General features: G+C 41.6%; 1 protein-coding gene across 1 annotated transcript in view; it reads right to left on the reverse strand.

Annotated features, from left to right (window-relative positions):
* The window catches only part of LOC144595572 (ras-related protein Rab-38-like), a 34,845-nt gene that overhangs the window by 10,379 nt on the left and 8,245 nt on the right, over positions 1–16,221 (reverse strand). Inside the window, exon 2 of the mRNA XM_078403132.1 lies at positions 5,691–5,971. Within this exon, the coding sequence (XP_078259258.1) occupies positions 5,691–5,971 (281 nt within the window). The remainder of the gene's footprint in view (positions 1–5,690; positions 5,972–16,221) is intronic.

Consider the following 16,221-nt stretch of genomic DNA (forward strand, 5'->3'; position numbering starts at 1 on the left):
TAAGCTGTAATTAAAATCGCAGCAGCAGGACAGCTTTGGAATGCTGCACTTACATTAGAATTCCAGACCTGGCTGCAGCTTTGCAGATGTGATACACACTTTCTCTTGATTGCACCCTGAGGTATATCACTGCCGACAGTAACTATGAAGTAGGAAAATAACTGCAGATGCTGGTACAAATCGAAGGTATTTATTCACAAAATGCTGGAGTAACTCAGCAGGTCGTTCTCCTCCTCTCTTCGACGAGTGTTTAGCAACATGCTCTCTTGCTGCTCCCCCTCTGTGATTTCTCCTGCCCTTCTACTCTCTTTGAAGAAGTTCTCCTCCTCTCTTCGACAAGAGTTTAGCAACATGCTCTCTTGCTGCTCCCCCTCTGTGATTTCTCCTGCCCTCCTACTCCCCTCCCCCTTCCCAGTTCTCCCTCTATCTTCCAGTCTCCACCTATATCCTTCCTTTGTCCCGCCCCCTGACATCAGTCTGAAGAAGGGTCTCGACCCGAAACGTCACCCATTCCTTCTCTCCTGAGATGTTGCCTGACCTGCTGAGCTACTCCAGCATTTTGTGAGTAACTATGAAGTGGGTCATTTCCAAAATGCCATCAACGGGATGGTCCATTTGTTCTTGTGTTACTACTAATGCTGACAGGCTTCACCACAAAGACAGCCAAAGCAACGTCCTCGTTTCACCATTTATCTAATCTAACATAATGTATTAACGCGGCATCTTAAACACACCATTTTTAAAATGCAGCTTATTGATGTTTAAACTAAACTCTTACCCAACAACGGAAAGAATAAATGAAGCGAAATTTTTACAAAATGTCATAAGCCCTTCCTTACAAAAAATGGGGAAAAAAGAATTTGTTTAAATATATTTTTTCACAATGATTATCTCTCTGGAAATGAAGGCAGCACAAAAGATGAGCCATGCAATTTTTCATCCAAACAGAATCAGTCTTACGGGTCCCTTCCCTACCCTGGAATCCCCCCCAAGAGCAAAAGCCATTTTCAAAATTACGCTGAAGCATTTGATTATAAAAGGTGGATTATTATCTATAATTAACTGGAAAGACGACTGATTAATTTGAAATGCAAATTAATTCATTTAGCATAGCACTCATTTCCAGAGTTCTGCTGGATTTTTAAGGAATATTAAAGAAGTGAGTCACATCAGAAAAATAAAGGAAGGCAAATTTAGGATTATACATGGATTATTTTATCCCCATTCACAAAATTATCCTGGTATGCACAAGGGGAGGCGCAATGCCAGAACATTGCTAAAATTGCAAGTAAGTAGATTTTCAAACTCAATTTCCAAGCATTTTAGAAAGAATCCCAAATCAATTTAAAGATCAATACTGAAATTCAATTTAATCCTTTATTAATTTTCAGATGTGAGATGATTAATCCCTAAATCCGAACTGTGGGGCTGAAATTTGTTGTCAAACTCATTTGGTGAATATGGTTTTGAATACATTTCATGGCAAAAGTGTACAGAAAATGGACAATCGCACTGGTTACAATGGTTCTCAGACCCCACTTGGTCAGTTTGGTTGGCAGCCCTCATTCACATTGTTGATCAGCAATATATTTAATTGGATAGGCAAGAAACCGCCAGGGTATGATGCCCAGTTATCACATTAAAACATCACCAAGGCTTCAGACCTCTGTTTGTAACACACGTTTAGTATCAGGGGGACAATACTCATTCTCTTTACCCCCAAATCCATTGTGAGCCATGGAAGGATAGAGGAAGAGGAAGGTGATTATATTGAGAAAGAATTAAGATGCAGAAACTAGGTATCTTATCTGTCCCATCAATATATTGATCAATTGATTGATTGAAAGATATAGCATGAAACCAGGCCCTTCGGCCCACTGAGTCCATACCAACCATCAATCATCTATTCACAGTAGTTCTATATTATCCCACTTTTGTATCCACCACCTGCACACCAGAGGCAGTCTAACAGAGGATCACTAACCTGTAATCTCACATGCCTTTGGGATGTGGAAGGAAACCGAAGTACCCAGGGGATATCCATGAGCTCACAGGGAGAATGTGAAAACTCCACAAAGACAGCACCCGAGGTCAGGATCGAACCCGGGTCTATGGAGCTGTGAGGCAGCAGCTGTGCCACTGCGCCATCCACTGGGTTTGACTCCTGCTCAACTCAACCCTGGGCTTGCGTTTTACCTGTTACACAGTCCCGTGGCTGTACCAACCTCTTGTGACCCCATGGGTCCAAGAAAGCTCTCCTAAGCCGTGAACAGTTCACAAGCAGCAATTGGTCATTATGGTGGTAGATATCATATCATATTATATCATATATATACAGCCGGAAACAGGCCTTTTCGGCCCACCGAGTCCGTGCCGCCCAGTGATCCCCGCACATTAACACTATCCTACACCCACTAGGGACAATTTTTACATTTACCCAGCCAATTAACCTACATACCTGTACGTCTTTGGAGTGTGGGAGGAAACCGAAGATCTCGGAGAAAACCCACGCAGGTCACGGGGAGAACGTACAAACTCCTTACAGTGCAGCACCCGTAGTCAGGATCGAACCTGAGTCTCCGGCGCTGCATTCGCTGTAAAGCAGCAACTCTACCGCTGCGCTACCGTGCCGCCCATATCCAGGCTGTATCCTTGCACTCCACTGATGGCCTTTTCACAGCTCACACTGTCAAAGGGCTTTTGAAACATTTTATTAAATGATAGATACAGTTGAAATAGAATTAAATAATACAAATACATGTAGCTAAAAATACATTTAACCAATATAAGTTAATTAAATTTCTTATTATTAATACAATTTAAAAAAAATCTATAACATCTATCTTCATCAAGTTTTAAATCTCGGTTGGGCATCAAGTTTTAAATCTAGGCTGGGCACTCCACTAGAAATGAATAGGGTGCCATTCAATACACCAGCTCTGCCTGGCATAAAGGATGAGGTTTCTGAGTACTTAGAAGCACATGGGTGACGTTTGGGTCAGGGGAGAGAGAAACTGGAGAAATGGAAGGACACAAAGAGAATGTTAGGTGTGAAAACGCCAGATCAAGGCAGACGACGATCAAGGAAATGTAGAATGGTTCATTGTTTGCTGAGAGGAAGATGACAATGAGACATAATAACAGGAAAATCAAACAGTAGGACAGTGAAACTAGTTGGAGAACTAGAGTGGGGGAGGGACGGATAGAGAGGGAAAGCAAGGGTTACTTGAAATTAGAGAAACCAATATTCTATGACTGCGTGGGTTTTCCCCGGGTGCTCTGGTTTCCTCCCACATTCCAAAGATGTACAGGTTTATAGGTTCATTGACTTTGGTAAAAATAATTGTCCCTAGTGTGTAGTATAGTGCTAGTGTTCAGGGTGATCGCTGGTCGGCAGGGACTCGGTGGGCTGAAAGGCCTGTTTCTGCACTATATCTCTAAGGACTAAAGTCAGGAATCTGTGAGGAAATTCTATGCTCCAAGCTGAGGATGACGACAGGGTTTATAGTACTCTTGGAATTAGAAGTGAGGATGGGTGGGCAGTGGCATTTATCTCTTTGGTGGGATTCACCATGTTACAGAGTACGATCTGCTGCACAAATTGTTACCTGAGAAGAACACCCTCAAACATTTCTAGGGCTTTTATTCCATCAATGGCCAGTGCAACACCACTGGAAATGTATCATATACTTGTAACAACAAAGAAGGAGCCCATTAGACCATTGTGTCATGCTGACAATAATCCTGTCTCTTTCTTCCAGTATCACTCCAATCTATTAATGCAGCAGAGGTTCCTTGGGACCTTTGATGCTGTTTTGGTTCAATTAAATTCCTAATTTCACTGGAATTTAGAAGGATGAGAGGGGATCTTATAGAAACATATAAAATTCTTAAGGGATTGGACAGGCTAGATGCAGGAAAATGTTCCCAATGTTGGGGGAGTCCAGAACCAAGGGTCACAGTTTAAGAATAAGGGGTAGGCCATTTAGGACTGATGAGGAAAGTTATGAAAGAAGGAGGCCAATTCACTGGATGTTTTCAAGAGAGTTAGATTTAGCTCTTAGGGTTAATGGAATCTAGGGATATGGGGGAAAAGCAGAAATGCGGTACTGATTTTGGATAATCAGCCACGATCATATTGAATGCCTGTGCTGGCTCGAAGGGTCGAATGACCTACTCCTGCACCTATTTTCCATGTTTCTATGTTTCTAACATCGCAGGCGTGTTCATTCCAGGAACTAGATTTAAGGATGATCTTGTGGGTAATGAGGGATACCCACTTCAAGTTTAATCACCCTCACCAATGATGTGCAGATGTACCTCAGGAGTCACACAGCCACCAGCAGAAAAAGAGAGAAAATGATGGAGAGGTGAAGATACATTTCTGTGTTTGGAATGGCCTGGAGGCTTGCTTCAGGCCTCTCCTGGTGTTTTAAGTCCTGCACCACATTGCACACCAGAGAGAATTGCAGGTAAAGCAGGATTAAAGAAAAAGATAACATTGAGGATTTCCATAGCAGCCTCAAGAGTTAATATCCACTTGAAAATATGTAATATAATAAAATATTAAAAAGCCTAGCTTTTTTGATAATGGCCCTTTTAAGTTTATGCTTAAAATATTTCACAAATGCAAGTTTTTGATGCTAATGAATTACAAACAGAACAAGTAATACATTCACATCATTCCTAGTGCAATTTTAAACTCCTAGCATCTGTAGTTTTCCATTTTTAATCAGCTAATCTTGCAACAAAGGCGTGTTGAAATATGCAGTACATATGCATTTGATGAAATTCAAAACTGTAACTTCATATTCGTGATTAAAAAATAAACAAATATTACTTCATGCATTTGGTAGTAGGCAGATATTTTTTTAATTCAACCTATGGTGACAATAAATTTGGCTTGCCCTCAAAAACCTGTGTATTTGTCCTGCAGTCTCATCTGTCTGCTTACATTCTCTGTTTGATTTTGATCCTGTTTGCTATATTTAGTTCAGCAGCAATAAGGTGGCATTATTACTGTGGAACTTCACAAGTTCAGTCAGTTAAGTAAAGAAAGTGTAAAACACATAGTGCTGGAATAGCTCAGCTGGTCAGGCAGCATTTCTGAAGGACATGGATAAGTGACGTTTTGGGTCGTGACTGTTTCTCAGACCTCCCGAGATGTCTTCCAAAGATGCTGCCTTACCCATGAGTTCTCCAGCACTTTGTCTTCTACACAAGTTTTCAGCATCTGCATTTCCTTGCAGATTAAAGTACAGCTTTGCGTTTAAATGCTGTGTTTCATGTACTTAATTTAAAATATTATCCTCAATTTGCAACTCAACTATTTACATTTATGTTTATGATTAGTTATTAATTATTTTTAACAGAATGGGTTTCCAACTGTTGAGTTATATAATGATACATTTGCATATTTATCAGACCTTTTTGGTTATATTCTGCTGCTGTGCTTTATCCTTCCACTGTTGATAAGAAGCAACTTGGATCAATTATCTTGTGTTGAAATGCCCCATATTACACGATAAGACTCTTCAACAGTGAAATCATATTTTGAGAGCATTTCATTGTCAGAGCGAGGCCCAGCGCAAATTGGAGGAACAGCACCTCATATTTTGCTTGGACAGCTTCCGCCCCACAACTTAAGCTGTTGTGATCATCAATTGATGAACTAAGAATTGTTTTTTTACCTTTGCTGAAGTTTCAAAGCAGCTGACAAATCCATGATCCTTGCAGAACTGTTCCATTTTCCCAGGATTGGCGGATAAGAACTCACCCTCTTGATCACATTTGTTTGCCAGCAAGACAACAGAGACAGGTTTGCCATTGGGGAGAGTCAGTTTCGAGTCTAAATCATCCTTCCATTTTGACACTGCTTCGAATGTTGAGGCTCGTGTCACATCAAACACTATGAAAGCTCCAATGGCTTCTCTGTAATATACTCTTGTCATGTTCCCAAATCGTTCTTGACCTACAGAAGTAAGAGGCACAAGGTTTTTAGTTTTTTGTTATCTGATATTCTCACACAATCTCAAACAGATTTTAGATGTCAGGTAAGACTCGGAGAGAATGCACATGCCTGAAACATTTGGTTATCGGGTTGTCTCATTTTCCAGATTTGAGGCTGAGATCAAGCTGATGTTTCAATGTTCTGAGGGAACGTTGCATGGTCAGAGGTGCCATTAATATGGAAGATACTGAAACAATCAATACTGTTCTCTGTGAATGTACTAGATCTCATGGAATTATTACAAAGAAACAACAGGGCAGTTCGTGGTTGTTCTGCCCATTATTTACTCCTCAATGCTGATATTAAGACAGGTTAGTGAAACAAGATCACTTTACAAACCTTACTGTGCTACACTAGTTCTTAGAACTCACCATCGAATCTGGTTCAAAAATATTTCCGTGGCTGTGCTTTTGAACATGCTAAGGATATAAAGGTGAAATAAATACATTTTCTGAATAATTTTCCCTCATCGTTTATAATCTGATATACTCCTGTTTTACACCTTATGAGAGATGGAACATCATAAAATACTCTGCAGAATTATAATAAATCCTACATAAAAAGTGCACAGCAGTGGTGCTCTGACCAAGTTAAGCACATTTTTTCCCGTGTCACATGTAAAAATTGTGAAACTCTGACCTCTTCACAGGAATAAAAACTGCCACCTGCTCTCTGGACCCCATCCCCTCCAGCTTTGTCAAGGCCTGCCTTCCTGCTCTCTCTCCACTTATCACTGCAACAATAAACTCCTCCCTGTCCACTGGCATCATCCCGCCATCCCTCAAAATCGCTGCTGTCACCCCCATTCTGAAAAAACCTGGTCTAAACCCTGACACCCCAAACAACTTCAGACCAATCTCCAACCTACCCTTTCTGTCCAAAGGTTTGGAACGTGCTGTAGCTTCCCAACTAAAATACCACCTCTCTACCAATAACCTGTATGAAACTTTCCAATCTGGATTCCGCTCAAACCACTGTACTGAAACTGCACTCCTCAAAATCACAAACGACATTCTCCTCTCCTCCGACGCTGGCAACCTCAACATCCTCATCCTACTTGACCTCAGCGCTGCCTTTGACACCATAAATCACTCCATTCTCCTCACCCGACTTGAAACCTCCCTTAACATCACCGGCACAGCCCTATCCTGGTTTAAATCTTACCTCTCTGACAGACACCAGTTCATCTCCATTAACAACTGTAAATCCCCCACCGCTCCCCTCCCCCAAGGTGTCCCCCAAGGCTCAGTCCTTGGCCCCCTCCTCTTTATCCTCTACCTGTTCCCCCTTGGTCAATTAATCCGCCGTCATGGTCTCAACTTCCACTGCTTCGCCGATGATATCCAGCTCCTCATCTCCACCAAGTCAATCTCCTCCACCACACACTCTACACTGACAAACTGCATTACTGAAATAAAATCTTGGCTTCAATCAAACTTCCTCAAACTCAATTGCAACAAATCTGAAATCATCATCATTGGTCCAAAAATGCTCACCAAATCCACCCAAAACTTCATCCTCAACATTGATGGTCTCCCAGTATCCACCTCACCTCACATCCGGAATCTTGGAATCATCCTTGATCAAACCCTCTCCTTCGACAAACACATCAAACACATCACAAAGACAGCCTTCTTCCACCTCAAAAACATTGCCCGTCTCCGTCCATCCCTCTCCTCCACAGCTGCAGAAACCCTCATCCACGCCTTCATCACCTCCCGTCTGGACTACTGCAACAGCCTCCTCTATGGCGCACCCTCAAAAATCATCAATAAACTTCAATACATTCAAAACTCCGCTGCCCGTCTACTCACACACACCTCGATCCGTGACCATATCACCCCCGTCCTTTATAAACTCCACTGGCTCCCCATCCCCCAGAGAATCCAGTACAAAATCCTCCTCATAACCTACAAAGCCCTCCATAACCTGGCCCCATCCTACCTGACCGACCTCCTCCACAGGCACACTCCCACCTGCACCCTCCGCTCTGCCGCTGCCAATCTCCTATCCCCCCACATCCGGACTAAACTCAGATCCTGGGGGGCAGGGCTTTCTCCATCGCTGCTCCCACCCTATGGAACTCACTACCCCAAACCGTTAGAGACTCCCCCACACTCACCACATTCAAAACATCGCTGAAGTCTCACCTGTTCAGTACTGCCTTCAACCACTGAAGGTCACCTCACCTTCTGTCTCCTTTCTCTGTTCATTTATTTATTTACTTATTTATCTATTTATTAATTTCCCTATGTTCCAAAATCTCTGTAAAGCATCTTTGAGTATATGAAAAGCGCTATATAAATAAAATGTATTATTATTATTATTATAATTAGTAGGAAGCGCAGTAACAGAAGATTTGTTATTGGATTTAATTATGCAGAATGGCCCAGATAAGAGAAATCAAAGTAAAGGATTACTAGTCATTAATGACGATGATATGATACATTTTAAAATAATAATTGAATAAATATGAGTATAACAATAACTCAGGTAACAGAATGGAGAACATAAATTGAAAACAATAAAATGAACAGCAATATTGACAAACAATGATTGATATAGGGTGGCAATGGAAAACATACAAAATGGTGTAAATAGGACCCAGCAGAATTGTGTTCTACCAGAGAAAAGAACAAGCTACTAATGAGACATTATAGGTAAATAAAGAATCAGAATCGTAAAGGAGAGCATAACTAGAAAGATAATGAAGAAATTACGAGAGAAAAAAAAGGAGGGCGATAAGAACTGTGAAGGAAAATTAACAAGGAACATAAAAGAGTAAAATATTCTACTGGGATATAAATAGTAAGAGAGTAGAAATATGGATGACGAGAGAGAAACATGATGAAAACAACAACATTTATTCCAATATGTAGATGCAGTATTTACTGGGAAGATGGACCGCACAAACATAACAACATACAAATACCAACATCATTAATATTATGTGTAGCAAAACACTGCAGATGCTGGTTTACACCAAAGATAGACATAAAGTGCTGGAGTAACTCAGCAGGTTAGGCAGCATCTCTAGAGAAAAGGAGTAGGTAACATTTCAGGTCAAGACCCTTCTTTAGACTGAGAGTCGGGGGGGAGGGGGAAACTAGAGGTATGAAAAGGTACAGAACAAATCAGAACCGGCACCAATGGCCAATGAGCCCACAATGGTTCATTGTTGGCTGTGGAGGAGTTGATGACGAACAGTGAAACTAGCAGGACAACTAGGGTGGGGAGGGACAGAGAGAGGGAATGCAAGAGTTACTTGAAATTAATATTCATGCCACTGGGTTGCTTACAACAGGGTTGCTCTAGTTTTAGTTTTCCTTATGTTTTAGGCATAATGATCATAAAATATCTTTTGCAAATTTGATTAATTGAACCAATTGAAAGATAGGGCATGTAAACAGGCCCTTCAGTCCATCACGTCTATGCCGACCATTGATCATGCCGACCATTGATCAACTTCTATGTTATCCCATTTTCACATCCACTCTAGGCACAATTTACAGAGGCCAATTACAAACTCACATATCTTTGGGATGTGCAAGGAAACTAGAGCACCTGGAGGAAACACATGGGGTCACAGGGAGAATATGCAAACTCCATGGAGTAAATAAATAAAAATAGCTTTCTTCCAAAAATAATTCATCGTTGCTTTATTTACATGTACTGGATTGATAAGATTAAATTGCTTATTATTGTTATAAAGCCCATTTGTAATTAAAAAATCTGCACTGTTACTGCTTTTAAATACATTAAGGCGCTTTTTACTGATATAAGGTTTTAAATAACAAATTGCATTTCAAAGAGTGCCCGATTATGCTGACATAGAGCAAATTTTCCCTTGCCGATCGACAAATAAGTTTGAGTAGAATGTAAAAGGAAAAATATATTTGCCAACGTAAGCATCAAAACAATTTGGAGATAAACGGCACATCTACTTACAAGTATCCAAGCATCATCACTTGCAGTGGGGCATGAAAGAAACTTAATTCTTTGCATGAAAGGAGACTTGAAAGGATAAGCTTTTCCATTAATAAGGGGAGAATAATCATTCCTGGAGCAGCTGTGGTAACTCAAGAGATTACTACTTGATTATCTCCTCAATCCCCTCCATCGTCCTCCCCCAGCCCAATCACACCAATCTTCCCCATAGCAAACTCCTCAATCTTTTCTCCACACATCTTTCTTCCCCTCAGCGATTCTGTCCCTAATTTCAATTTCCAGCAGTAAATATTGCCTCTTCAGTCTCCTGACCCCAAACCCTCCAGATCTCATTCCTCGACCCCGATCCTTATCCATTTCTCATCCTTTCTCCTGAACGTCTCCACAATTCCTCTCTTCACAATTCCCATCTCTGTCATGGTCAGAGATCACAGAAGAAAGGCATTTGTGCACAACTGGTTAGTTCTACAAAGCAGAACATTTAGGCGGACAATGTGAAAGAATTGGGCACCGTGAAGGTCTCAAACCAACTCTCTGCAAAATCACTGCAAAGCTTAACTCATGAGGTTTAGGTTTATTACCATCATGTGTACCAAGGCACAGTGAGGAGCCTTTGTTACATGCTATCCAATTAAATTAGATAATACTACACATGAATACAATCAAGCCAAAAACAAGTTCAAAAGGCAGAGTGAAGGAAAGATACCAGAATGCAGAACATACTTCTCAGCATTGTAGCGTAACAGTTCCAGAGAAAAGTTTCAATGTCTGCAGTGAGATAGAACAGAGAATCAGGGATTAGGGAAGGACCCTTCGGAGGTCTGATAATAGAGGGAAAGAAGCTGTTCCTGAGTCTGATGGTATGCGGTGTCAAGCTGCTGTATCTTCTGCCCAATGGGAGCAAGGAGAAGAAGGAATGGCCTGGATGAGGGGTGACCTTATAGAGGTATATAAGATCGTGAGAGGAATAGATCGGGTAGATGCACAGTCTCTTGCCCAGAGTAGGTGAATTGAGGACCAGAGGACATAGGTTTAAGGCGAAGGGGAAAAGATTTAATAGGAATCTGAGGGGTAACTTTTTCACTCATGATGTATGAACAAGCTGCCAGAGGAGGAGTTGAGGCTGGGACTATCCCAACATTAAAGAAACAGTTTGGCGGGTGTATGGATAGAACAGGTTTAGAGGGACATGGGCCAAATGCTGGCAGGTAGGACTAGTGTAGCTGAGACATGTTGGTCGGTGTTGAAAAGTTGGGCCAAAGCGCATGTTTCCACACTGTATCGGTCTATGACTCTATGACCCGGGTGGGAAAGTTCCTTGATTATGTTGCCTGCTTTCCCGAGGCAGCGCGAAGTATAGGCAATGTTCCAATGGCGGGGAGACTGGTCTGTGATGGACAAGGCTACATCCATAACTCTGTGCATTTTTGTTGTGTTTTTGGACAGAAAAGCAACCAGACAATATGCTTTCTAAGGTGCACCTGTAGAAGTTTGTAAGAGTGGTTGGAGACATGCTGAATTTCCTAAGTCTCCTGAGAAAGTAGATGTTGATATGCTTTTTTGGCTGGTGCTTCAATTTGTTTGGTCCATGGCAGGTTGTTGGTATGCCTAGGAACTAGAAGTTTTCAACCATTTCCATTTTGGGGCATGTACTCCACCACATTTCCTTCAGTTGATAGCTAGCTCCTTTATCTTGCTGACATTGAGGGAAAGGTCGTTGTGCTGGCACCATGTTCCTAAGGTCACCATCTCCTTCCTGTACTCTGTCTTATCATTGTTCATGATCAGGCCCACCACTGTGGTATCATCTGCAAACTTGTAGATGGAGTTAGAGCAGAATTAGGCCACAATGTCATAGGGAGTGTAGTGGGAGTCTGAGAATGCATCCTTGCAGGACACTGGTGTTGTGAATTATTGTAGAGGATATGTTGTCATCTATCATCACTGATTGTGGTCTATTGGACTGAAAGTCAATGATCCGGAGGAAAAGGAGGATGCTGACTCCTAGGTCCCTGAGTTTGGAGATGAATTTGGATGGGATTGTGATTTTGAAGGTGGAGCTATAATCAATGAATGAGTCTGAAGAAGGGTCTCGACCCAAAACATCACTTATTCCTTTTCTCCAGAGATGCTGTCTGACCCACTGAGTTACTCTAGCTTTTTGCGTCTATCTTCTGAATGGGAGTCTGACATTGGTGTCTGTGTCTACACAGTCCAAAGATGAGTGGGGACCTGTTACAATGGTAGGCAAACTTCAGTGGATCAAGCTAGTCAGGGAGGCTGAAGTTAATGTGCACCATCACCAGGCTCTAGAATCTTTTTTTTTGGCCTTGCTTCATCTAAAGTATATTTTTTCTACTTTGAAGACATTTTCAAAAATACAAACCATGATGTTCAATTGTCGACTGTGGATAAGAATTTAGTCGAGGAATTGAAAAGTAATACGAATTGAAGAAGATAATTTCTGTGAAGTATCTAAACAGTATTGTCTACGGTGGAAAATTACTGTTGTTTTGATAAATGAGGATCTCATTTAGAAAAGTACTGGAACAAATGCACCTAGCAATTTAGAAGAACTGAAAGTAGTAGTCACAAAATTAATTATAATTTGCCTGTAAAAATGGATTGCTCCCCAGAATATAATATCCCTGTGTCAAATATTTCAATTGTCAGTGCAATTAATGATTAAAGAGGAAGTGCAAAAATAATGGTGGACTCCAAACCCCCATTCTCCATATTATAATTAATTAATAACTACTGAGCAAGCCGTGTTAGCTCTGAACAAAGCCTTTAACGAAGTGGGCACTGATGTAGAACTCAGAACTAGAATCTTGTGCATAAGAGTCATACTGAAATTGGTTTTTTTTTAAAAACACACCTAAGTGTGCTCATTAATTTCCACACAGGTAATTCTGAGATGTTTTACCTCTTCCTGAATTAATAGTTACACATTACCATAGCATGTTACAGTAGACATAAATGGGTCTGCTGATTGCCATGCTGTATTCAGCAAGATGGCATAAGAAGACACAAAGTGCTGGAGTAACTCAGCAGGTCAGGCAGAATCTCTGGAGAACATAATGATACGTGACACTTTGGGTCGAGACCCTTCTTCAGACTGATTGTAGGGGGGGAGAAGAGAGCTGGAAAAAGGGAGAAGCAGGACAAAGCGTGGCAGGTGAGGGGGATATAGGTGAGGGGGATTTTATGACAGGCAGATCGTTGGAACCAAGGCCAGAGATCTGAACAATAGGTGTGAGACAGGTTTGAAGAGTTGTGGATTGTGAAGCCAAGGAGAGGAAAGTAGCAGACGGGTTGAGGAGTGGAGGTGAGAAGTAGTTGGGAGTTCAGGTGGGGCCAAGGGGATGGAATGGGGAGGGGGAAGCGAGGGGAGGGATGGGGGGTTGTGGGGGAGAAAAAAGGTGGGAGGGGAGGTTAGTTGGGTTACCGTTGGGTTGTAAGCCACCTAAGCAGAAGAAGAGGTGCTGTTCCTCCAGTTTGTACGTGGTCTCACTTTGACAATGGAGAAAACCCAAAACAGAAAGGTCTGTGTGGGAATGGGAAGACAATTTAAAATTGTTATCAACTGGGAGATCCAGGAGGCCTTTCCGGACTAAGCAGAAGTGTTCAGCAAAACAGTCGCCAGGTCTACACTTGCTCTCGCCAACGTACAGGATGCCACACCGGATGCAGTAGATGAGGTGAGAGGAGGTGCACATGAACCTCTGTCTCACCTGGAAGGACTGCTGGGATCCCTGGATGGAGGCGAGGGAGGGGATAGGGACAGGTGTTACATCTCCTGCAGCAGAAGAAAGAAGGTGCCTAAATGTGGGATTATTGATATTTCAATATAGACAGAAGGCATATTAGTTCAACAGCACAGTGCAAAGAATTTTTAGACTATTTTAGTATTTTAGTGCGTAGATCACCATTTTATGATGCTTATTTTCACAGATATATGCAGTTCCAGGAAAAATATGTGCCACTTTGAAACCATTTCAACCAAATTGATGTGCATAATTCACAAATGCATTTATACTCAAGCAGACCTTCAGAAAGCAAGAGAGCCTTGGTTCTGTGAGAATTAAAGTTGCCCATGCATAAGAACCTTGGAGCTGGAGCCGCCCGTCGCGAGCCCTTCCTCCCGGAAAGCATGAATATGTGCGAAAGCTGATTTTGTTGTAAATTTCTTTTTACTTTAAAGCAAAAATAGCTAAATAACAAGAGAAACAAAACAGGCAAACTAACTTGACAGCTGTTTCAAAAGGCCAGCAAGGGAATAGTGAGCAGAGTAGACTGGTTCCCATATCATCAAACTTTCTGCAGAAATGCATACATTTAAATTTAAATTCTGCATATATCTTAATGGACAAAGACACAAATTGACTTCAATATTTAGCTAACATTCATCTGCTGACAGACACAAAATGCTGGAGTAACTCAGCGGGTCGGACAGCATCTCTGGAGAAAAGGAAAAAGTGACGTTTCGGGTCAAGAACCCTCTTCAGACTGAGACTCACAAAATGTCACCTATTCCTTTTCTCCAGGGATGCTGTCTAACCTGCAGATTTACTTCAGCATTTTTTGTCTATCTTTGGTGCAAAACAGCGTCTGCAGTTCCTTCCTACACACTGATCTGCTGATGTTTGGTCATTGGTAATGATGATCCATTTGAATGAATACACGTCATCAGCATTCATTATTTATTTAATTTCCAAACGATAAACTTGGTTGCTCTTAGTCCCTTTGGGCTGCATGATTAGAGAATGGTTTTATCAGCTGAGCAACTCCATCACATGATGATCAATAACCCCTTTGTTTCCAACCATGAAAGTTATCGAAATCATTAAAAGATGGGCAACATAAAACACAAACTAGTCACCAATCCACACAAGAAAAATTTGAAACGTTATTGCATCTCAAGGACAGAAAGTTAGACAACAGTGTTGTCACTGTTAGAAATTTTAAACTCGTGGATGTAGCAGCTGACTGAAAATTAAATAAGAAAAATAACTAATTCTTTGTACACTCAGCATGATTGAACAAAGAATGCTGCACCATGTACTTTGTAGAGCTGTGCGGCTTATATCACATACTCCCAGGGCTCTGCACACGACACACCCATCTCAGTGAGACTTGGAACATGGAGCTGCACTTTCAGGGATGGCTTTGGGACTGGAGATTGCAGGGGATTCCAAGGCACTGGAAGGACGATGCCACAATGTTAAATGTTCAGCGATCAAATTGTCAACTATTTTGATTTTGTTTGTTGTAGTGATGTGGATTTAGCACCAAGTGAACAAGATGGAATTCAACATCACTGTCTTAGTCCAATACACTGACTGAACCCTTCCCCCAGCCATTGCCCAAGACAATAGAAACATAGAAACAGAAAATAGGTGCAAAATGAGGCCATTTGGCCCTTTGAGCCAGCACCGCCATTCATTGTGATCACGGCAATCAGAGATTGACAGGCCACACACATTGATCCAAGTATTCCTTGCTGCGACTAATGTGTGATACAGACAGACATGCAGACACATGCACACACACATACATATGCATGCACACACGTGTTCCTTCGGGCTTTCACGGTCAGGTCAAGAACAACTCTGGCGACTCTACACTGACTCAGTGTACTACTGCTATACACTTTTACTGTATCCGGGATGTATCTAAGTGATTATGTATTGTGATCCCAGTATGGAACTGTAAATAAAAATGAATTTCACTGTACCTCGGTACATGTGACAACAAAGTACCATTGTACCACTGAACCATTTATATATGGACATAGGCTCAGGTAGGCTGACAATACCCAGCTCTAATCCAACAACATCTCTTTCAAGCATTTGGTATCTCTAAATTGTAAGAATACTCATCCAACACCCAGTGTTTGATGAACAGAAATGTTCCTAACATTGGCAAGTCTGAAGCCATTATCCATAGTACCTCACATGTTTGAGCATGAGGTTCCACCTAGATTGCCCTACTAGAAACTGCCAAGAACTGATTCAGATTGTTCACAACTTTAACATTATTTGAGACCTTAAAATGAGCCACAAACCACAGATAGGTTCATCATGAAGGCCACACTATTTCCACTTCCATAACATTGTTTAATTATGAGCTGCCTCACCTCGCCTTCTGCTGCTAATATCACCTCGTGATTTGTGGGTTCCTCCAAACTCCTGCCTTCTTCAGTGCTCCTTCCATCCATGCTGACGTTGACTTGAAGAAAATCACACATCACCCAGTTCTTG

This window comes from Rhinoraja longicauda, chromosome 7 (genome assembly GCF_053455715.1).
Source record: "Rhinoraja longicauda isolate Sanriku21f chromosome 7, sRhiLon1.1, whole genome shotgun sequence".
Lineage (NCBI taxonomy): Eukaryota > Metazoa > Chordata > Chondrichthyes > Rajiformes > Arhynchobatidae > Rhinoraja > Rhinoraja longicauda.